The 25000-nt window shown below is 38.7% G+C and overlaps 3 protein-coding genes across 4 annotated transcripts in view; 1 reads left to right on the top strand and 2 right to left on the bottom strand.

Annotated features, from left to right (window-relative positions):
- Nucleotides 1–7903: 7903 nt before the first annotated feature.
- On the bottom strand, nt 7904–16706 carry lta4h (leukotriene A4 hydrolase). Of its 2 annotated transcripts, none has more exons than XM_054624470.1 (19): nt 16489–16706; nt 14713–14843; nt 14510–14630; nt 13477–13545; nt 13231–13335; nt 12167–12219; nt 11614–11686; nt 10569–10709; nt 10405–10428; nt 10247–10317; nt 9945–10056; nt 9722–9866; nt 9145–9248; nt 8957–9027; nt 8814–8868; nt 8636–8731; nt 8467–8549; nt 8279–8383; nt 7904–8178 (listed from the first exon to the last, which is right to left on the bottom strand). In XM_054624470.1, the coding sequence occupies exons 1-19, from the start codon at nt 16636–16638 to the stop codon at nt 8040–8042; spliced, it is 1848 nt and encodes a 615-aa protein (XP_054480445.1). In that variant the 5' UTR covers nt 16639–16706; the 3' UTR covers nt 7904–8039. The 2 variants fall into 2 exon arrangements, with proteins under 2 accessions (XP_054480445.1, XP_054480446.1); XM_054624471.1 differs by lacking the exon at nt 16489–16706 and adding an exon at nt 16374–16404 and having other exon boundaries at nt 7910–8178.
- Nucleotides 16707–17795: 1089 nt separating this feature from the next.
- atp6v1f (ATPase H+ transporting V1 subunit F) lies at nt 17796–22179 on the bottom strand. The gene is made up of 2 exons (XM_054624241.1): nt 21956–22179; nt 17796–18158 (listed from the first exon to the last, which is right to left on the bottom strand). The coding sequence occupies exons 1-2, from the start codon at nt 22111–22113 to the stop codon at nt 17957–17959; spliced, it is 360 nt and encodes a 119-aa protein (XP_054480216.1). The 5' UTR covers nt 22114–22179; the 3' UTR covers nt 17796–17956.
- Nucleotides 22180–22834: 655 nt separating this feature from the next.
- Nucleotides 22835–25000, top strand: part of lamtor4 (late endosomal/lysosomal adaptor, MAPK and MTOR activator 4) — a 2202-nt gene continuing 36 nt past the window's right edge. Inside the window, exons 1-4 of the mRNA XM_054624242.1 lie at nt 22835–23082; nt 23372–23455; nt 24134–24251; nt 24454–25000. The exon at nt 24454–25000 is cut by the window's right edge and continues 36 nt beyond it. Coding sequence (XP_054480217.1) covers nt 23080–23082; nt 23372–23455; nt 24134–24251; nt 24454–24551 — 303 coding nt within the window. The 5' untranslated portion in view covers nt 22835–23079 and the 3' untranslated portion in view covers nt 24552–25000. The remainder of the gene's footprint in view (nt 23083–23371; nt 23456–24133; nt 24252–24453) is intronic.

The following is a 25000-nucleotide window of genomic DNA, read 5'->3' as shown; positions in this document are numbered from 1 at the left end:
GAACAGCTCCTTCCTATCTCCAGGCCATGAAGCCCTACACCCCCCCACCACTCCTCTCTGCTGCCTCGGGGTGACTGGTTGCCCCGTCGCTCAGAGGTCCCTGCAGCCGATCCACCCGGTCACAGCTTCTTTCTGTCCTGACCCCTCAGTGGAGGAATGAACTCCCCACTGACCTCAGGACAGCAGAGTCACTGCCCATCTTCCAGAAGTTCATGAAGTCACTACTACTGAGGTTTATAGGAATACACGGCTCAACAGAGCTGTGACTCTCTGTCAGCCTGGCTACAGTGCTGAAGAGAACCCTGGGCTTGTTCTTATTTAAATCTATTAATGCTGAATAATAGGCTGCTCTAGCATTACGGAGGGCCTTCTTATATATTTTAAGACTGTCTCACCAGACTAACCGCGCTTCATCCACACTGGTGGAACGCCATATCCTTTCAAGTTTACGTAATGTTTGCTTTAATTCACGGGTTTGAGGGTTATACCATGGAGCAAACCTCCTTTCTTTTATTAGCTTCTTTTTTAGAGGAGCTATAGAGTCTAGTGTCATTCAGTGAGCATGCAGCACTATCAACAAGATGGTCAATCAATCTGAGAGTCCTCTGTTATATGGAGACAGACTAAAGCTAGAGTAGGAGTCCTCTGTTATATGGAGACAGACTAAAGCTAGAGTAGGAGTCCTCTGTTATATGGAGACAGACTAAAGTTAGAGTAGGAGTCCTCTGTTATATGGAGACAGACTAAAGTTAGAGTAGGAGTCCTCTGTTATATGGAGACAGACTAAAGTTAGAGTAGGAGTCCTCTGTTTATGGAGACAGACTAAAGCTAGAGTAGGAGTCCTCTGTTATATGGAGACAGACTAAAGTTAGAGTAGGAGTCCTCTGTTATATGGAGACAGACTAAAGTTAGAGTAGGAGTCTCTGTTATATGGAGACAGACTGTTAGTCCTCTGTTATATGGAGACAGACTAAAGTTAGAGTAGGAGTCCTCTGTTATATGGAGACAGACTAAAGTTAGAGTAGGAGTCCTCTGTTATATGGAGACAGACTAAAGTTAGAGTAGGAGTCCTCTGTTATATGGAGACAGACTAAAGTTAGAGTAGGAGTCCTCTGTTATATGGAGACAGACTAAAGTTAGAGTAGGAGTCCTCTGTTATATGGAGACAGACTAAAGTTAGAGTAGGAGTCAGACTCTGTTATATGGAGACAGACTAAAGCTAGAGTAGGAGTCCTCTGTTATATGGAGACAGACTAAAGTTAGAGTAGGAGTCCTCTGTTATATGGAGACAGACTAAAGTTAGAGTAGGAGTCCTCTGTTATATGGAGACAGACTAAAGTTAGAGTAGGAGTCCTCTGTTATATGGAGACAGACTAAAGCTAGAGTAGGAGTCCTCTGTTATATGGAGACAGACTAAAGCTAGAGTAGGAGTCCTCTGTTATATGGAGACAGACTAAAGTTAGAGTAGGAGTCCTCTGTTATATGGAGACATGTTAATGAATTAAACCCTGAAGAAATCGCTTCTTTAAATTTAGCTACAGCATTATCAGATAGACATCTAGTGTAGAAACTTTTGCCTAATGGCGTACACTCTGGTAGAACAAATTCAAAGGTTATTAGATAATGTTCTGATAAAAGAGAGTTCTGTTGAGAGACAATTACATTTTCTATTTCAATACCATAAACCAGAACAAGGTGGAGGGTTAAAACAGTGAGTGGGTTTATGTACACACTGACAGAAGCCACTAGAATCTAGTAATGAACTAAACGCAGTACTAAGGCTATCATTATACACATCCACATGGATATTAAAATCACCTACAATAATAACTTTATCTGTCTTAAGGACTAAACTAGATAAAAACTCTGAGAATTCAGATATGAATTCAGAATACACACCTGGTGCACGGTACACTATAACAAAGAGAACTGACTTTAATGCTTTCCCGCTCGGGTTTGAAAGACTAAGAACAAGGCTTTCAAATGAGTTGTAATTTAATTTAGGTTCAGGGTTTATTAATAGGCTTGAGTTAAAGATGGCTGCTACTCCACTTAATAATATGAGTATTAATATAACTTGGAGGAGTTGATTCATTAAGGCTAACGTACTCTTCATGACACAGCCAGGTTTCAGTAAGACAAAGTCATTATATTCCTTTATTGATCCCCATGGGGGAAATTCAAGTGTTGCAGCAGCTCAACTACACAGACACAGACAATAAATACACATATTATACAACTACACAGACAATAAATACATGACAATAAATTAACATACTATACAACTACACAGACAATAAATACACATACTATACAACTACACAGACAATAAATACACATACTATACAACTACACAGACAATAAATACACATACTATACAACTACACAGACAATAAATACACATACTATACAACTACACAGACAATAAATACACATACTATACAACTACACAGACAATAACTACACATACTATACAACTACACAGACAATAAATACACATACTATACAACTACACAGACAATAAATACACATACTATACAACTACACAGACAATAAATACACATACTATACAACTACACAGACAATAAATACACATACTATACAACTACACAGACAATAAATACACATACTATACAACTACACAGACAATAAATACACATACTATACAACTACACAGACAATAAATACACATACTATACAACTACACAGACAATAAATACACATACTATACAACTACACAGACAATAAATACACATACTATACAACTACACAGACAATAAATACACATACTATACAACTACACAGACAATAAATACACATACTATACAACTACACAGACAATAAATACACATACTATACAACTACACAGACAATAAATACACATACTATACAACAAAATAAAAAATAGAACAGGAATAAAAATGTACAGTAAAAAAATAGAACAGGAATAAAAATGTACAGTAAAAAAATAGAACAGGAATAAAAATGTACAGTAAATCAATATGATTATCTGATATTAAATCATTTACTAGTACACCCTTAGATGACAGAGATCTGATATTTAAGAGTCCACATTTAACTGTCCTGTTTTGATGCACTGTTAACTTTTAACTTTTATTAAGTTATTTTGTATAACTCCTCTTCTGTTGACTTTAAATAATTGAAGTGGCCGTGGGGCAGACACAGTCTCTATAGGGTAACTGGGTGGGTAACTGGGTGGTAACTGGGTGGGTAACTGGGTGGTAACTGGGTGGGTAACTGGGTGGGTAACTGGGTGGTAACTGGGTGGGTAACTGGGTGGTAACTGGGTGGTAACTGGGTGGGTAACTGGGTGGTAACTGGGTGGGTAACTGGGTGGTAACTGGGTGGTAACTGGGTGGGTAACTGGGTGGTAACTGGGTGGGTAACTGGGTGGTAACTGGGAGGGTAACTGGGTGGGTAACTGGGTGGGTAACTGGGTGGGTAACTGGGTGGTAACTGGGTGGGTAACTGGGTGGTAACTGGGTGGGTAACTGGGTGGGTTACTGGGTGGGTAACTGGGTGGGTAACTGGGTGGTAACTGGGAGGGTAACTGCTCCAAAGGAAGCACAGAGAAGTGTGAAAGACTGCGACTCTGCTTCTGCTTCCTGGTCTGAACTCTGGGTCATGGATTAGGTCCACTAATGAACCGGGTCAGATTTCTAGAGATGAGATCCGCTCCATCCAAAGTAGGATGGATGCCGTCTCTCCTCATCAGACCAGGCTTTCCCCAGAAAGTCTGACAATCGTCTACGAAGCCCACATTGTTTGCAGGACACCACCTCGACAGCCAGCGGAATGATGACATGATGACTATACATCTCATCATTGATCAGGTTATACATCTCATCATTGATCAGGTTATACATCTCATCATTGATCAGGTTATACATCTCATCATTGATCAGGTTATACATCTCATCATTGATCAGGTTAAACATCTCATCATTGATCAGGTTATACATCTCATCATTGATCAGGTTAAACATCTCATCATTGATCAGGTTATACATCTCATCATTTAGGTTACATCTCATCATTGATCAGGTTATACATCTCATCATTGATCAGGTTATACATCTCATCATTGATCAGGTTATACATCTCATCATTGATCAGGTTATACATCTCATCATTGATCAGGTTATACATCTCATCATTGATCAGGTTATACATCTCATCATTGATCAGATTAGGGAGAGGGCCAGAGAACACTACGGAGTCCGACATCGTCTTTGCGTATGAACACACCGATTCCACGTTAACTTTAGTGACCTCCGAGCGACGTAATCGGTGTCATTACCGCCGACGTGAATAACAATCGTACTGTATTTACGTTTAGCCTGAGCCAGCAGGGGACTCTATGTCGTATGTTTATGTATATATATGTGTGTATATATGTATATATCTATGTATATATGTATGTATATATGTATGTATATATGTGTATATATGTATGTATATATCTATGTATATATTGTATATATATGTGTGTATATATGTATGTATATATGTATATATGTATGTATGTATATATCTATGTATATATCTAGATGAGTTAAGATGAGTGAAGATGTGAGCTATGAGTGTTGGATGTTTAAAGGTAAAGCAGGTAATGAGCCGCTGTAATAAAGAATATCACACAACTGACTAGTTCTCACTGGAGCTGCAAAAGCACGCTATCACTCCTCAGGTGCACTGGTCACTCCTCAGGTGCACTGGTCACTCCTCAGGTGCACTGGTCACTCCTCAGGTGCACTGGTCACTCCTCAGGTGCACTGGTCACTCCTCAGGTGCACTGGTCACTCCTCAGGTGCACTGGTCACTCCTCAGGTGCACTGGTCGCTCCTCAGGTATCAGACGAAAGGCTTATATTTATTAAAAATGAAACACCAAAGTATGGTTTACAATTTGTACTACCTTGTCATTTGCAAGTGCATTCATCATTTCAAGTGTTGATTGTAGAAAGAAATGTTATGTTTAATGAATAATAAATATAATGTTTAATATATAATATATAATATGTAATATATAGTGTTTAATATATAATATAATATATAATATATAATGTTTAATATATAATATATAATATATAATATATAATACATAATACATAATATATAATATATATATATATACATAATATATAATATATAATATATAATATATAGTGTTTAATATATAATACATAATATATAATATATAATATATAGTGTTTAATATATAATACATAATATATAATATATAATATATGATGTTTAATATATAATACATAATGTTTAATGTTTAATGTTTAATATATCATTTATAATATTTAGGTTTAGTTGTAAAGTTGTTTGTTCTACTTTAAAAGGTCATAACTATTAAATCAATACGTTAAACAGCCTCTAGGTGGTGCTGTTTGTTAGGCCACATACTGTAGTATAAGTACAATACTACTGCAGTACTTTACTGCTCAGACTTCATTTAGATTATGTAGTACACGACTGTCATCCCCTGTTGTGACTTCCTGAATGATTAACTGTGTTGATTTATGATGTGTTGTTTGTGGGGAAAGGGAACTCTGTCATACTAAATAAATACTTATAATAAATACTCCACTGTTCAGTACTTCTCTGAGTATTTACATTCTGTTACTTTCTACTTGTACTGTTACATTTCAGAGCATCATATGTATCTGAGTATTTTAAATGATACATTATGAATTAAAACATGTATATTTATTTATATCTTTTTTCTTTTTGTTTAGTGAACAGATGAACCAGCAGCAGTGAGTGTTTCATATGATTCATATTAAAACATGTTTTTATATTTATATTAAACATGTTTTTATATTTATATTAAACATGTTTTTATATTTATATTAAACATGTTTTTATATTTATATTAAAAACATGTTTTTATATTTATATTAAACATGTTTTTATATTTATATTAAAACACACGTTTTAATATTTATATTAAACATGTTTTTATATTTATATTAAAACACACGTTTTAATATTTATATTAAACATGTTTTTATATTTATATTAAAACACACGTTTTAATATTTATATTAAAACACACGTTTTAATATTTATATTAAACACAAAATGCATTCAAACAGTTTCTTTATTATCATTGACTTATATTCATATAGACGCTACACATGTTGTACTTATATATTAATAATTTATTGTACACATACAATATTAATATTTGTATACATTTTACTAGAATAAATGATTGTTTCTCATCACTTGTTCACACGTTATTTGACACATGCTTGTTTTTAAAGAAGTCTGATGGAACAGCTGCTGTTATGAAACAGTGTTTCTTCATCAGTACTTCCTCATTCTTCTTCTTCTTCTTCTCTGGTGTCAAAGGTTCACACTAGATCAGATCTACAGGACTTTATTATTTATGATTAGAAATATTACAGTGGTAACTGTTGCACCGTTGAACGGCATGCTGGGTAATGATGCAGATTTGATGTTTGATTTAATGAAGAAAGAGAGAAACAGTTTACTTCAGATGTGTTTATTTCTTCTTCTGTGAACTTTTACAAAGAAACAACCGAACCAGAGAATGAAGTAACACAAGAACACTGATTCTGGTTTCCTGTTACAGGTCTGTGGTCTGACTGGTTTCAACTGGTTTCCTGTTACAGGCTGGTGGTCTTACTGGCATCCACCTTCAGGTCCTTGGCAACCAGCCCGGCGGTGACTGGATGCATCGCTGCTCTGTGAGCCTGAAACACTCGAAGTGCTTCTTCACGGTACTTCTCATAGTTGACACAGAGTATACACACTGTACACAGAGTATACAGAGTATACACAGAGTATACACAGACTGTACACAGAGTATACACACAGTACACAGAGTATACACACTGTACACAGAGTATACACAGACTGTACACACTGTACACAGAGTATACACAGACTGTACACAGAGTATACACACTGTACACAGAGTATACAGAGTATACACAGAGTATACACAGACTGTACACAGAGTATACACAGAGTATACACAGACTGTACACAGAGTATACAGAGTATACACACTGTACACAGAGTATACAGAGTATACACAGAGTATACACAGACTGTACACAGAGTATGCAACTCACTACTGGAGCCCCGGCGTCGGCCATCAGACCTCTGGAGCTCGTCCAGAAAGCTGCAGCTCGTCTGGTGTTCAATGACCCAAGTTCTCCCACACAACTTCCCTTCTCCGTTCTCTACACTGGCTCCCTGTAGGAGCATCCAGCTACAGACTCTGGTGCCTACAGGGCAGTGAGAGGAACAGCTCCTTCCTATCTCCAGACCATGAAGCCCTACACCCCCCCACCACTCCTCTCTGCTGCCTCGGGGTGACTGGTTGCCCCGATGCTTCCTGGTCATTCTGCTTTTTACATTAAAACATTAAACAGACATCAATAATACCCTAAAAATAAACCCGATTATAAAACAATGGGCTGAAATGATAAAAACATACTGCTGAGTGGTCGTCTTCAGTATATTCAGTTATTGAGTTTGTACCGTTGTTAACACCTTATTTTGAAAACCAGTCGTGTTTCCTTCCTCTTACGTTAAAAACATTAACCGTCTGGTGATTTGACACAAACATATAAAACAAATTCATTAACTTGTTTTCTAAAGTTAATGGTGTCAAAGGTTCACACTAGATCAGATCTACAGGACTTTATTATTTATGATTAGAAATATTACAGTGGTAACTGTTGCACCGTTGAACGGCATGCTGGGTAATGATGCAGATTTGATGTTTGATTTAATGAAGAAAGAGAGAAACAGTTTACTTCAGATGTGTTTATTTCTTCTTCTGTGAACTTTTACAAAGCCCACCCTAGCTTTAATGAAGAAAGAGAAACAGTTTACTTCAGATGTGTTTATTTCTTCTTCTGTGAACTTTTACAAAGAAACAACCGAACCAGAGAATGAAGTAACACAAGAACACTGATTCTGGTTTCCTGTTACAGGTCTGTGGTCTGACTGGTTTCAACTGGTTTCCTGTTACAGGCTGGTGGTCTTACTGGCATCCACCTTCAGGTCCTTGGCAACCAGCCCGGCGGTGACTGGATGCATCGCTGCTCTGTGAGCCTGAAACACTCGAAGTGCTTCTTCACGGTACTTCTCATAGTTGAAGAGTTCTCTGGAGTACAAGTACACAAAGAGAACGATTTTAAATCAAAGATAAAGTACAAGTACACAGAGCCACAGGAGTACTGCTTTTAACAAATATTCATAAGTACCTGAAGAGCGGCCTGGTGTACTTCATCCTGCCCTGCTCCGTCGCCATCTTTATCGCCATGGGAACCGCTTCCTCCCACCTGGACCGCACACACAACCGGAGCCACCTGGAGGGAGAAGAGCCAATCACCAGGAGGCTGCCAGGGAGGAGGCGGAGTTTCAAAAGAGGGACCTGATCCAGGACTCTTACCTGAAGCGGATCTCTGAGTTCATGATGGCGTTGAGATCATAAACCTCCTGCATCTTCTTCACATGAGTCAGAGGAAGAGGATCCTGAAGGAACAAACACCTGACGTGAGCTGTGGTGGACTGAGGTGAAGTGAGGTGGACTTTCAGTGAAGTGGACTGTGGTGGTTTACCTCCTGAAGCAGGAGGGACAGGAACTCGATGACCTGGTGGGACGACAGCGTCTTCACATCGCACTCTTTAAAGCTGCTCAGGTCCTGGTCTTTGGCCTGAAGGGGGGCAGAAGACGGAGGTTTGACTCTGAACACAAAAGAGTAATAATCCCGGGACCACGTGGGGTCCAGGTCTTACCTTGATCCACCTCTGGCTCAGAGCGATGCAGGCGTCGGCCAGCGTGGTGTCGTACCTGAACACAACGATAGAACATCATCAGAACACAGGGACCAGGTTTACAGACCGGAGGACCCGGTGGAGGTCTGACGGGATCCACTCACTGAGGTTTGACTGGAGGCATCCCAGGAGTGAACATCCAGGCGTTCCAGTCCACCTTGTTCAGGACGTCCACCTGAGGAAGTCAAAGATGCAGATCAGGGTCCACTACAAACCTGAATCTGGACATACACCAGAGTCCACAACCAGGACTGAAGAGGTTCTGATCCGGATCCAGAGATGTGTGTCTCACCTTGTCTTTGAAGTAGGTGAACAGGTGGTTCTTCCACTCGTCTGTGGTGACGCTGCCGTAGGAGAACAGCTGGATGTAGGACTTCACGAAACCCATGAACACCTCTGAAGAACAACAAACCGACAGGGGGGTGAAAACCTTCAGGACCCGACCCTCTGCTGTGGTTAGTGGTCTAAGTGGCTGTTCTAGTCTCTGATAATGTTACACTATAAACAACCAATCTGTGTTTAAACCAACAGGCGGAGAGCTAGTAACGTTAGCAGCACCGCTAACGGCTAACGAACATAGGTTCCATTCAGTTACATTATGATGCGTTCAGGCTCTGTTCAGTGAAAATGAGTGTCGGTTGAAGGTTCATTATAATGTTATCATTAAAACTACTGATGACTAGATTTGTTTTGATCCATAAAAATACAATCTTTTATTTCCTTATCATATGATGTGTTTTTATGAAGAAAAACTCTATAAACTATTATAACAAAGTAAAAGTACACCGTTTAGCATGCGTTGACATTACGCTGGATCGTTGAGGACCAGCTGCTATAGTCAAACAACGATGTGGATCATCAATGATTACCTGGCCCCCCCATCAGCTCCTCCAGGTGGTACAGCAGAGCGAAGCCCTTCTCGTAGGGCACCGAGGAGAAGGCGTCGTCCGGGTCCACGTCCAGCAGGCTGGGGACCAGGTTGGTCAGCACGTTGTTGGCTCCAAAGGTGTTCACCTGAGGGACGACAGGTGAGACACATCACTCTGCTGAGGTTCAACATCCAAACATTCACACCCTAGACCAGGTCCTCACCGAGTCCTGCAGGTCCTTCCAGCCCCCCATGGCTTTGAACTGTCTGAACTGCTCGCTGACCAGAGACCTGCCAATCATCCTCTCCAGGTAGACCGTGTGACCCTCGTTCAACCTGAAGACGACAAGGCGGCACGGCGAAGATCACATGATTATTGATCTCCAACACTAATAAATACAACAACTATGACGTGGAAATATGAATAATAAGGACCAACTAATTATAATAGCCATGATTCAGCGAGTTTGAAAAAAATCTGTTTTAAAACAGATTCATCTCTTTTGTGTTCTTTGTGTTGTTGTACCAGAAGTGTTCCCAGGTCTTGTTGGTCACCAGATTTCCGGTCCAGCTGTGGGAGATCTCATGAGCGATCACCTGACAGGAAGAACAACATGTGAACACATGAACGCAGATGAACACGAGGCCAACAGGTGAACAGGTGAGCAGTGTCTTTGTACTCACATTGGACAGAGATTTGTCTCCTGCCTGAGAAGAGACAGACAGAAATCAGCTGATCAGTCACATGATGCTGGTCATTGTTTTAATGCGTGTGTGTGTGTGTGTGTGTGTGTGTGTGTGTGTGTGTGTGTGTGTGTGTGTGTGTGTGTGTGTGTGTGTGTGTGTACCAGCAGGGTGGGCGTGGCAAAGGTCAGACAGGGGTTCTCCATGCCTCCATAAGGGAAAGATGGAGGAAGAACCAGGATGTCGTACTGACCCCAAACATACGGTCCTGCCAAGTCCTCAGCCGTCTTCAACATGGTCTCTGTCTGACTCCAAACATGAGCCAATTAGTGTCAACGAAGTCTTTATGAATGTATGAGTGCTCATGACATTATGTACTATCGTTTATTCATCAAATGATAGCATGTTATAAACAGTCAGAGTATAGCATGTTATAAACAGTCATAGTATAGTATGTTATAAACAGTCAGAGTATAGTATGTTATAAACAGTCAGAGTATAGTATGTTATAAACAGTCAGAGTATAGTATGTTATAAACAGTCAGAGTATAGTATGTTATAAACAGTCATAGTATAGTATGTTATAAACAGTCAGAGTATAGTATGTTATAAACAGTCATAGTATAGTATGTTATAAACAGTCATAGTATAGTATGTTATAAACAGTCAGAGTATGTTATAAACAGTCAGAGTATAGTATGTTATAAACAGTCATAGTATGTTATAAACAGTCATAGTATAGCATGTTATAAACAGTCATAGTATAGTATGTTATAAACAGTCATAGTATAGTATGTTATAAACAGTCATAGTATGTTATAAACAGTCATAGTATAGTATGTTATAAACAGTCAGAGTATAGTATGTTATAAACAGTCAGAGTATAGTATGTTATAAACAGTCAGAGTATAGTATGTTATAAACAGTCAGAGTATGTTATAAACAGTCAGAGTATAGTATGTCGAGGATACTGAACCTTTTGAACTGAACTTTGTGGCACTTTTTTAATACGGGGAAACATCAAGTTTGTCATGAAAATGTAAAACAACTTCCTATATAAGAAGATTACAAGTAAGAGTATAGCATGTAAAAAAAAGTCATAGTAGTGGAGGTAAGGACTGGTTCCAGTGGAGGTAAGGACTGTTCCAGTGGAGGTAAGGACTGGTTCCAGTTAAACCAGTGGGTTAAAGGTTGTTAGTTGAGACTCACCTCAGAGAACTCAAACGCTGCTTTATCCACAAACTCTTTCTCAGACCAAACTCTGGACCTCGGCCCGATCTCCCTGTCAACCAATCAGAGCACAGAAACACTGTTTACCAGCTGCAGGTGTCACAATAGGTTCGTTCAAGATGAGCCAATTCTGATCAGAATCGATCGCCGCACAATGCATGCTGGGTAGATTTGTGTCCGACTTGATCCCGACATGCTCTGACGTCATGAACACGTGTTCAACGATGACCTCAGAGAGCGAGGCGGGTTTGAGAGCTGACTGCATGACCCAGTGCATGATGGGAAACGCCTGGCTGTCTCCTGATCAGAGAGCTGATTGGCTCTTAGTTTTGAACACAAACACCACGTTTTGTGGAAGATTCATATTGTCTGTGTAAATGTAAGATTTGACACTAGATTGTTGGCTAGTGGACTGGGTTTCATTGAAGGCAGCTGAAAACAGGTTTCTTTCAGCGCCCCCTGCTGTCTGCTCTCGTCACCGTTTCACCTCTAATGAACCTAGTGACATCAGCTAACAGGTGACAGACAGTACCTGCTCTCCAAAGCTCCAACCACGATGGCAATCAGGTAAGAAGGCATGGGCACCTGAGGACAAAGGTCAGAGGTCAAACAGAGGATCTGCAGGTGATCATGAAAGAACTCCACTGATTGATCTGCTTTAAACTGTGACATCAGCACATTTAAACAAATATATAAACATGACTCATTTAAATATATTTATTAAAAAAAGGCAGATTTATTCTGGGGACCACGACGGGTTCAACTCTCAGCAGAGATGAGAAGAAGTGAGATCGCTCTGAGCTAATAAAAAAGGGTTTCCTTACTCTGGAAAACACTTTCACAACTGATTTGGCAAGAAACTTGAACAATTTAAGGTCCTCGACCCTAAGAGACTAAGTTACTAATAAACTAAGTTACTAAGAAACTAAGTTATTAAGAGACTAAGTTATTAAGAGACTAAGTTACTAAGGCACTAAGTTACTAAGGTACTAAGGTACTAAGGTACTAAGGTACTAAGGCACTAAGGTACTAAGGTACTAAGGCACTAAGTTACTAAGTTACTAAGGTACTAAGGTACTAAGGTACTAAGGTACTAAGGTACTAAGGTACTAAGGTACTAAGTTACTAAGGTACTAAGGTACTAAGGTACTAGGGTACTAAGGTACTAAGGTACTAAGGTACTAGGGTACTAAGGTACTAAGGTACTAAGGTACTAAGTTACTAAGGTACAGAGCCGCGTCGCTTTACACTCGAGGTTCAGTTTGAACTCTTTGATATCAAAAGATGGAAAGCAGTACATAGACATGACTATTGATTAAATATGGAATTTAAATGATGAATTATCTGGACATGATGGCCAATATGGATCACATCTCTGAGTAAATAAAAACAATAGTATTCAGCCCAGCCAGGGTACAAGTAGTAGTTTATATTTGAAAACGTGCAAACGGTCCTGATGCAGCTGATTAATAACAATATTAATCAATAATGCTATTAAATGACCGGGTGTGTCTGTGGAGCTCAAGGGCTCTGGTTACATGTGTAACTACAGTCCTATGATTTACCAGGTATGACCTAGAAGAAGAGCAGACTGACCGGCTGTCTGAACCTGTAGAGGACCCGGTTGTTGTCCTGAGGATCCACTTCCTGTCCGTCTCTCACTGCGCTCATCACAGCCACCAGCTCTTTAGGTACTGACACCTGAGAGACAAGACAGAGGGCAAGGCTGAGACACAACACACCTGAGAGACAAGACATGTGTGTGTGTGTTACCTGGGCGTATGTGTGTGTGTGTGTGTGTGTGTGTGTGTGTGTGTGTGTGTGTGTGTGTGTGTGTGTTACCTGGGCGTAGTAGGTGTGTTTGACAGACGGAGTGTCCTGACAGGGAACCATACTCCTGCAGTGATGAGCCTTTAAGACGACACAATAATAATTATTAATATTAATAATGTAATAACTATAATTATTTTCTGATCTTTACTTTATTCTTTATTTATTTTACTTTATTCTTCTTTATTAACTGAATTGTAACTTTAACACTGAAATCAAAACAACTCACAACAAACATCAGATAACTCAACCAGCTAGCTTAGTTTAACTAAGTTAACTAGGTTAACTATCTTAACTAGGTTAACTGGACTAACTGGATAAACCAGTTGAACTGGATTGATTGTGTTAACGGGTTAATTTGATTAACAAAGTTAACAGTGTTAAGATAAGAACGGATCAATACTTCAGAGGTATTGATGGTTAATATTCTTTATATTATAGAACCGAGGTGGACGGATCAATACTTCAGAGGTATTGATGGTTAATATTCTTTATATTATAGAACCGAGGTGGACGGATCAATACTTCAGAGGTATTGATGGTTAATATTCTTTATATTATAGAACCGAGGTGGACGGATCAATACTTCAGAGGTATTGATGGTTAATATTCTTTATATTATAGAACCGAGGTGGACGGATCAATACTTCAGAGGTATTGATGGTTAATATTCTTTATATTATAGAACCGAGGTGGATGGATCAATACTTCAGAGGTATTGATGGTTAAAGGAAACAGGAAGTAGACGACGGTTAGAGAATCTGTCGCCACCTCAAACCGCTGAAGGAAGTTAAACTTCTGCTTTTTATGACCCAACTTTCTGATCATCGTCTTTAAAACACTGACAAATTGATCCGTTACTCTGATCATTATTATTGATTAATCATGTGGTCGATAAAAAGATAAAAATAAGAAAGAAACCAGCAAATATTCTTATTTATAACATTTTGGTCACTGAGATGTTTCCAATCAGTTTTCTGTTGATCAATAATAAACTTTATTAATAAATTTGTAATGAAAGTTATTGATTACTGATCATCATCACCTGGCACTGGCTGAACAGGTACGGCTGCTTCTTCCCGGCCGTCTGCTCAGGTGTGAGCCACTGCAGCGCCGACGCAGACGCAGACGTCTCATAGGTCACCTCCACGATCACATGCTGCCCTCTGATTGGTCCACAGCACCAGCACATTAGTGACACTTTATTTTGAAAAGAATTTGTGTGAAGATAGAGAAGGGGGGGGTCACCTGGAGAGGTCAAAGGGCAGCGTGATGTCCAGCGGTGTCCCCTTGAAGCTGTGTTTAGGGCCCATCGTAAACTGGGCCGCTTGTCCATTGGCGCTCACGGAGACGATCTGCAGGTCTCTGGTGTCCAAAGTCTGCAGCGATAAAATAAAACTTTATTAATAAGATTAATGAGACACACCTGCTGAGTCAGCACTCACCTTTACACACCTGTTCTGTCAAACCACCAACTCAAAGTCCAGAGTAACAACAGCGATGACTTCACACCAAACATGGGCTCAAAACTAATCATATGAATATTAACATTTCATTTATGAAACGCTCAATGTTGGGAAAAGAATCTGGTTTTCACAAGTTACTAGAATAAATTAAGTGGAAATAATAATTATAATAATAATAAATGGAAAAGTAGAAATATTAACAGAAATACCGATATTGTTGTTTATTGATTCAACGCGTGGCCTCTAAAGGAATCTAAACACTTTATATCATTGATGATCAATATATTTATAATAGACTGACATCTTTCTGCAGGCTTTGGTTCTGTTTGTGACAGTCTGGTGAACTGATGAAACCAGAGCCATTTATTCAATGAGAACGTGGTACAAGTTTAAATTATAATATTAATTACTGCCTCATGTAAACTGGATTTAAATAGATGTTATATTCTGAACATTTAAATGCTAATCAGTGATAGAAGTCATTGTGCCAAACTCCATAAAAAAAACACAACAATTTAAAGTTTCCTTATTTTACATACACATACGTATAAACAACAAAGAGAATGAGGCATTCACGTCATTGATCAATAAGTGGTTATTAAATGTAAGTTTAGCACCAACACATTCAGCTCATCAGAAAACATCATTAAAGTTTCATACATGAGCAATATTTATAAACTTCAGCTCTAGGAGTTGAAAACTTAATAAACTTAATAAATGTAATAAACTGAATAACTGTAATAAACGTAATAAATGTAATAACATAATAACTGTAATAGATTTAATAACATAATAACTGTAATGAAATAATAATAATAACATAATAACTAATAGTAATAAGATTTAATAATAGATTTAATAACTAATAGATTTAATAACATAATAACTGTAATAACTGTAATAGATTTAATAACTGTAATAGATTTAATAACTGTAATAGATTTAATAAATGTAATAACATAATAACTGTAATAGATTTAATAACTGTAATAGATTTAATAACTGTAATAGATTTAATAACATAATATCTGTAATAGATTTAATAACTGTAATAACATAATAACTGTAATAACATAATAACTGTAATAGATTTAATAACTGTAATAGATTTAATAACATAATAACTGTAATAGATTTAATAAAGTTAATTGACACATGATGAAGCCGTATTACATTGTGGACTCTTTCAACTTATTTTTAAATGTATTAAAGTAATCTCAGGTTTCAACTTATTTTTAAATGTATTAAAGTAATCTCAGGTTTCTTTACAATGTGACATTTACCGTCCGGACACGGTGTTACGTTACGTTACTTTACGTTACGTTACTTTACGTTACGTTGCTTTACGTCCCTGAGTCTTTTGATGACCCCTTCAGGGACCTTACACTCGGTGGGGATTTCTACCCTGGCCGGTCCCGCTGAGCGGAGGGTCCCTGAACGTACCAGGCTGGAGAACCCGTCCTGCAGAACCTCCACGGTGTTACGTTACGTTACTTTACGTTACGTTACTTTACGTTACGTTACGGTGCCTGACACTACGGAGGGTCCCTGAACGTACCAGGCTGGAGAACCCGTCCTGCAGAACCTCCACTGTGAGCGCGACCCGGGCCCGCAGAACGCGCCGCTCGAAGTCCACGCTGAGGGAGAGGTTCAGGTGTCTGGTGACGCAGCAGGTGACGGAGGAGAAGGAGCAGGGGTCTGACGTCATGGTGCGGGCTGTGCGGGGCCGTGCGGGAGACTGAGCCGCCGCCGGACCCGCAGCCTTAAGTACCGCAACGCGCCGCACATCCGGCCTCTTCAGAGTAAGAGTCCGTGAGACAGGCTTTTATTGTGAAGTCCTCCGGAACTGAGAGGACAGCCGACAGAGAACACATGTTATTAGAACACATGTTATTAGAACACATGTTATTATAACACCTGTTATTAGAACACATGTTATTATAACATGTTATTAGAACACATGTTATTAGAACACATGTTATTATAACACCTGTTATTAGAACACATGTTATTATAACACATGTTATTAGAACACATGTTATTAGAACACATGTTATTAGAACACATGTTATTAGAACACATGTTATTATAACACCTGTTATTAGAACACATGTTATTATAACACATGTTATTATAACACATGTTATTAGAACACCTGTTATTATAATATCTGTTATTAGAACATCTGTTATTATAACACCTGGTTATTAGAACACCTGTTATTAGAACACCTGTTATTATAACATCTGTTTATTATTATAACATCTGTTTATTAGAACACCTGTTATTAGAACACCTGGTTATTAGAACACCTGTTATTATAACATCTGTTTATTAGAACACCTGTTATTAGAACATCTGTTATTATAACACCTGTTATTAGAACACCTGTTATTATAACACCTGGTTATTAGAACACCTGTTATTAGAACATCTATTTATTAGAACATCTGTTTATGAGAACATCTATTTATTAGAACACCTGTTTATGAGAACACCTGTTTATTAGAACACCTGTTTATGAGAACATCTGTTTATGAGAACACCTGTTTATTAGAACACCTGTTTATGCGAACATCTGGAACAAACAAGATCAATATTTATTAACATCTATTTATTAGAACATCTGGAACAAACACAAAACAAGATCAATATTTATTAACATCTATTTATTAGAACATCTGGAACAAACACAAAACAAGATCAATATTTATTAACATCTATTTATTAGAACATCTGGAACAAACAAGAAGATCAATATTTATTAACATCTATTTATTAGAACATCTGGAACAAGCAACAAGAAGATCAATATTTATTAACATCTATTTATTAGAACATCTGGAACAAACACAAAACAAGATCAATATTTATTAACATCTATTTATTAGAACATCTGGAACAAACACAGGAAACTTTATTACGTTTCATATTCACACACAGAGAACGATCGATATATTGATCCACGTTGAATCTACCATCACCGTACGGTGATCAATACGTGAGGTTCTGGGTGATCAATACGTCTATCGGAAGTCCTCGGCGGAGAACATGCCCTTGGCGCGGCGCAGGATGGAGTCCTTGGCGGCGTCGTACGGATGCTCCTTGGACGGGATCTCCAGGACCGCCGGGATGGACTGCATGTGTCCGTCGATGGCGTGACGGATCATCTCAGCGATGAACTGGTTGATGAGGATGATGCCGATGTCGTTACGGGCCAAGAAGCTCCTGTGAGGAAGACCAGGCCGTTAGAGAACCGACACACCAGGCCGTTAGAGAACCGACACACCAGGCCGTTAGAGAACCACACCAGGCCGTTAGAGAACCGACACACCAGGCCGTTAGAGAACCGACACACCAGGCCGTTAGAGAACCGACACACCAGGCCGTTAGAGAACCGACACACCAGGCCGTTAGAGAACCGACACACCAGACTCCAGAACAGACACTAACCCGTTATAGATCAGACCTGCTTCTGTTCACCTCGTTTAAAGAACCCTCTGATCATCTCTGGGATCTATATATAGATGTGTGTATATATACATATATACACACATCTATATATATAAATATAAATATATATAAATAAATATATATATATATGTGTATATATATATATACACACATATATATATACACACCCACATATATATATATATATACACATATATATACATATATATACATATATATATACACACATACATATATATACAGATACATATATACACACATACATATCCACATATATATATATATATATAAACATATACACATATATATATATACACACATATATATATATACACATATATATGTGTATATATATATAGATGTATAGATGTGTATATATATATTATAGATGTATATATGTATATATGTATATATATTATGTATATATAGTGTATATTCTCACTTGAAGGTCTCCTCTATCTCGGTGACGCTGGTGTCCTTCTTTATATATATATATATATATATATGTATAGATGTGTATATATATATATTATAGTATATATAGTGTATATATATATATCCTCACTTGAAGGTCTCCTCTATCTCGGTGACGCTGGTGTCCTTCTCTTATGTATATATATGTATATATGTATAGATGTGTATATGTATATATGTATAGATGTATATATACAGTGGGTACGGAAAGTATTCAGACCCCTTTAAATTTTTCACTCTTTGTTTCATTGCAGCCATTTGCTAAAATCGAAAAAGTTCATTTTTTTTTTCGCATTAATGTACACTCAGCAACCCATCTTGACAGAAAAAAACAGAAATGTGGAACTTTTTGCAAATTTATTAAAAAGAAAAACTGAAATATCACATGGTCATAAGTATTCAGACCCTTTGCTGTGACACTCATATTTAACTCACATGCTGTCCATTTCTTCTGATCCTCCTTGAGATGGTTCTACTCCTTCATTGGAGTCCAGCTGTGTTTAATTAAACTGATTGGACTTGATTAGGAAAGGCACACACCTGTCTATATAAGACCTTACAGCTCACAGTGCATGTCAGAACAAATGAGAATCATGAGGTCGAAGGAACTGCCCAAGGAGCTCAGAGACAGAATTGTGGCAAGGCACAGATCTGGCCAAGGTTACAAAAGAATTTCTGCAGCACTCAAGGTTCCTAAGAGCACAGTGGCCTCCATAATCCTTAAATGGAAGAAGTATGGGATGACCAGAACTCTTCCTAGACCTGGCCGTCCAGCCAAACTGAGCAATCGTGGGAGAAGAGCCTTGGTGAGAGAGGTAAAGAAGAACCCAAAGATCACTGTGGCTGAGCTCCAGAGATGCAGTAGGGAGATGGGAGAAAGTTCCACAAAGTCAACTATCACTGCAGCCCTCCACCAGTCGGGGCTTTATGGCAGAGTGGCCCGACGGAAGCCTCTCCTCAGTGCAAGACATATGAAAGCCTGCATAGAGTTTGCCAAAAACACATGGAGGACTCCCAAACTATGAGAAATAAGATTCTCTGGTCTGATGAGACCAAGATTGAACTTTTGGCATTAATTCTAGCGGTACTGTGGAGAAAACCAGGCACTGCTCATCACCTGCCCAATACAATCCCAACAGTGAAACATGGTGGTGGCAGCATCATGCTATGGGGGTGTTTTTCAGCTGCAGGGACAGGACGACTGGTTGCAATTGAAGGAAAGATGAATGTGGCCAAGTACAAAGATATCCTGGAAGAAAACCTCCTCCAGAGTGCTCAGGACCTCAGACTGGGCCGAAGGTTCACCTTCCAACAAGACAATGACCCGAAGCACACAGCTAAAATAACAAAGGAGTGGCTTCTCGGAACAAGTCTGTGACCATTCTTGACTGGCCCAGCCAGAGCCCTGACCTAAACCCAATTGAGCATCTCTGGAGAGACCTGAAAATGGCTGTCCACCAACGTTCACCATCCAACCTGACAGAACTGGAGAGGATCTGCAAGGAAGAATGGCAGAGGATCCCCAAATCCAGGTGTGAGAAACTTGTTGCATCATTCCCAAGAAGACTCATGGCTGTACTAGCTCAAAAGGGTGCTTCTACTCAATACTGAGCAAAGGGTCTGAATACTTATGACCATGTGATATTTCAGTTTTTCTTTTTTAATAAATTTGCAAAACTTTCTACATTTCTGTTTTTTTCTGTCAAGATGGGTTGATGAGTGTACATTAATGCGAAAAAATATGAACTTTTTCGATTTTAGCAAATGGCTGCAATGAAACAAAGGGTGAAAAATTTAAAGGGGTCTGAATACTTTCCGTACCCACTGTATATATATATTATAGTATATTAGATGTATATATATAGTATATCCTCACTTGAAGGTCTCCTCTATCTCGGTCACGCTGGTGTCCTTCTCTTATATATATATATATATATATAGATGTATAGATGTATATAGTGTATATATAGTATATATAGATGTATATATAGTATATATACTCACTTGAAGGTCTCCTCTATCTCGGTGACGCTGGTGTCCTTCTCTTTATATATATGTATAGATGTGTATATGTATATATTATAGATGTATATATATATATAGTATATATAGTATATATAGTGTATATATATAGTGTATCCTCACTTGAAGGTCTCCTCTATCTCGGTGACGCTGGTGTCCTTCTCTATATATATATATATATGTATAGATGTATAGATGTATATAGTGTATATATAGTATATATTATAGTGTATATATATAGTATATCCTCACTTGAAGGTCTCCTCTATCTCGGTGACGCTGGTGTCCTTCTCTTATATATATATATATGTATAGATGTATAGATGTATATAGTGTATATATAGTATATATTATAGTGTATATATATAGTATATCCTCACTTGAAGGTCTCCTCTATCTCGGTCACGCTGGTGTCCTTCTCTTATATATATATATATATAGATGTGTAGATGTATATAGTGTATATATAGTATATATTATAGTGTATATATATATATATATACTCACTTGAAGGTCTCCTCTATCTCGGTGACGCTGGTGTCCTTCTCTTATATATATATATATATAGATGTATAGATGTATATAGTGTATATATAGTATATATTATAGATGTATATAGTGTATATTATATGTATATATACTCACTTGAAGGTCTCCTCTATCTCGGTGACGCTGGTGTCCTTCTCTTATATATATATATATATGTATAGATGTGTATATGTATATATTATAGATGTATATATATATATTATAGTATATATAGATGTATATATATATAGTATATACTCACTTGAAGGTCTCCTCTATCTCGGTCACGCTGGTGTCCTTCTCTTATATATATATATATAGATGTATAGATGTATATATATATATATATATATAGTATATATATATAGTGTATATATATAGTATATACTCACTTGAAGGTCTCCTCTATCTCGGTCACGCTGGTGTCCTTCTCTTTATATATATATATAGATGTATAGATGTATATAGTGTATATATAGTATATATTATAGATGTATATAGTGTATATTATATGTATATATACTCACTTGAAGGTCTCCTCTATCTCGGTGACGCTGGTGTCCTTCTCCACCACCAGGAAGTTGGGTTTGCGGTTCTTGTTGAGTTCTCCGACGCCTCCCAGCAGGAAGCCCGTGCACGTGTCCTCGTCCCCGATAACAGCGATCAGCTTCCCGCGGCCCGACATCACAGCTGAGGGGTCTGTGGAGGAGAGAGGAGAACAGAGAACCAGGACAGAGAACAGAGAACCAGGACAGAGAACCAGGACAGAGCTGCGTCACGTGAGCGGTCAGCTGACCCACACTTCCGCTTTCACCAACTCACGAGCCCGGAGCGCGCCCCCTGCTGCTGTGACGGGCACGCGCATCTCAATCACTCACATATATGTGTCACAAACCATTATTAATAATAATCAATCAATCAATCAATCAATCACTTTATACCGTTACAGATATATGTGTCATATCCCATTATTAATAATCAATAACAGTATCAGAGAATGTGAAGCTCTGTGTGTGTGTGTGTGTGTGTGTGAGTGTGAGTGTGTGTGAGTGTGTGTGAGTGTCTCTGTGTGTGAGTGAGTGTGTTATACTGTATATGTGTTTTTTGCTAGATAAATATATAATAAATAAATATATAATAAATAAATATATAAATATATAATAAATAAATATATAAATAAACATATAAATAAATATATAATAAATAAATATATAAATAAATATATAAATAAATAAATATATAATAAATAAATATATAATAAATACATATATAAATAAATACATATATAATAAACAAATGACGCTTCTTCTTTTTGGTTGCTCATGCTCATGTGCTGATGTGTGATATGGTTCAATGTTATTTCCGACAGCACGTGAACGTCTCACCAGTCACCTGACACATCACCTGACACATCACCTGACAGGGCTGAGCTGTGGGTTAGGGTTAGAGGTGTCAGAGCCCGTCTCTGGAGGTGTTTAATTAGAGATGTTCCTGCACATTCAGTCCTGTGAGTGACTTTGTATGATGACAATTTAAATAAAGTTTAAAGTAAAAAACAAAAAAGTTCAGACCAGACTTTACTGCGCATGCGCGGAAACCCAAGAAAACCGGAAATGCAGCTGAGCTCCTGCTCGTAAACAGGAGAAGAAGAATGGTGAGTTCTGACACACGTACATACACATACATATGTATTAATGTGCATTAATACATATGTATGTGTTCATGTGTACAAAGCCTGTGACTTTAACGTTTCCTCTTTATAAAGGAAGATATGTGGATTCTCGCTGTGACGTTCAGGGGCCTCGGACATTACAGACTCAGTGTACCGGAGCTGATTAGCCTGTTAGCAGTTAGCCTGTTAGCTGTTAGCAGTTAGCCTGTTAGCCGTTAGCCTGTTAGCAGTTAGCCTGTTAGCCTGGTCTGACCCGGTCTGTTGTTCACAGACGACGGCGGCTCTGACTGCGGGTCTGGAGCGGATCCCGGATCAGCTCGGGTACCTGGTCATCAGCGAGGACGGAGTTCTGGCCGTGAGTTACCCCTGAGAGTTACCCCTGAGAGTTACCCCTGAGAGCTACACCTGAGAGTTACACCTGAGAGCTACACCTGAGAGTTACACCTTAGTTACACCTGAGAGTTACACCTGAGAGTAACACCTGAGTGACACCTGAGAGTTACACTTGAGAGTTACACCTGAGAGTTACACCTTAGTTACACCTGAGAGTTACACCTGAGAGTAACACCTTAGTTACACCTGAGAGTGACACCTGAGAGTTACACCTGAGTTACACCTGAGAGTTACACCTGAGAGTAACACCTGAGAGTGACACCTGAGAGTGACACCTGAGAGTGACACCTGAGAGTAACACCTTAGTTACACCTGAGAGTAACACCTGAGAGTTACACCTGGGAGTAACACCTGAGAGTTACACCTGAGAGGTTCAGGGGTTCAGGGGAAGACCATCACTCACGTGATCATCTGAATCAGATCATGTTTTCAGTCAGGTTCTACCTGTATTTGTAGAAAAGACTATTTGCTACATATTTGATAGTTTGATCCCAATGAGATTATTGATCACAGAACCAGACTCATTTTTTAGGAATTGGTAGAAAACTGACCCTGTAAATGTACAGTTTGGTGTGTTCTATGTCAAACACTAGTTTCAGTTTTGACCCCCTGACCTTTGACCCTGTGTGTCCTTCATCAGTCAGCAGGGGAGCTGGAGAACGATGAACACACAGCAGCTGTGATGATGCAGATGGTTCGAACAGCGAGTCGATTCAAGTTACCTGGATCAGCTGAGCCGCCCTTCAAACGCATGTCAGGTAACCAACCGCAGTCAGCCTCTCACCCGTAGGTTCAGCCTCTCACCTGAGGTTCGCCCTCTCACCCGTAGGTTCAGCCTCACCCGTAGGCTCGCCCTCTCACCTGTAGGTTCAGCCTCTCACCCTCTCACCCGTAGGTTCGCCCTCTCACCCGAGGTTCGCCCTCTCACCTGTGCTGACGTGTGCTGTCTTCTCTCCTCAGTGACTCTGGAGGACTTTGTTTACATGGTGACGGTTTCTGGTCAGAAGGTTTTTGTGGTGAAACGTCAGAACAACCAGCAGGAACCAATCAACGCTTAGAGAGCGACACACAGGAAGTGAGGTGGAGGTCAGGTGACCTGAGGAGCAGCGGTGAAGGTCAGAGATCATCTGTTCGTCTGCAGCAGGGACTGTTTCCGACTGTTAAAACCTAAATAAAGTTTGTTTGAATTTGTTTATTTAACTGAATAAAATGATTTAAATGAGTTTATTAATGTTGATTTAAATGTGACGATCGTCGTCAGACGAGATAAGATGTTAGATTTAAGTTGAATTCAACATTTAGTAGAAAAGAATAACGTTTGTCAACACGTGAACTTCAGATGTAAAGCTCAGTTTCTCTCCAGACTTTTCTACATAAGTGACGTTTGCTCGGATATAAAAACGTCGATTTAAGAATCGTGATGGAAACATTCGGCTCAGTTTCCCTAAACCTGTCTATGAATTTGTGAACTTATTTCTCAACGATTCATCACAAAATGTTTTGTTCA

This window comes from Anoplopoma fimbria, chromosome 23 (assembly GCF_027596085.1).
Source record: "Anoplopoma fimbria isolate UVic2021 breed Golden Eagle Sablefish chromosome 23, Afim_UVic_2022, whole genome shotgun sequence".
Classification (NCBI taxonomy): Eukaryota; Metazoa; Chordata; class Actinopteri; order Perciformes; family Anoplopomatidae; genus Anoplopoma; species Anoplopoma fimbria.
Note: the sequence above shows the minus strand (reverse complement) of the source record. Positions and strands in the feature narration are given on the sequence as shown.

Excerpts from the sequence above, each read along its gene's own strand:
- lta4h (XM_054624470.1), bottom strand. The coding sequence starts at position 16,638 with ATGACGTCAGACCCCTGCTCCTTCTCCTCCGTCACCTGCTGCGTCACC. Across the intron at positions 14,631-14,712 it reads CTGCCCTTTGACCTCTCCAG|AGGGCAGCATGTGATCGTGG; the intron begins GTGACCCCCCCC and ends TGGACCAATCAG. Across the intron at positions 8,384-8,466 it reads AACTCAGAGATCCGCTTCAG|GTGGCTCCGGTTGTGTGTGC; the intron begins GTAAGAGTCCTG and ends TTCTCCCTCCAG.
- atp6v1f (XM_054624241.1), bottom strand. The coding sequence starts at position 22,113 with ATGTCGGGCCGCGGGAAGCTGATCGCTGTTATCGGGGACGAGGACACG. Across the intron at positions 18,159-21,955 it reads GAGATAGAGGAGACCTTCAA|GAGCTTCTTGGCCCGTAACG; the intron begins GTGAGTATATAT and ends TCTTCCTCACAG.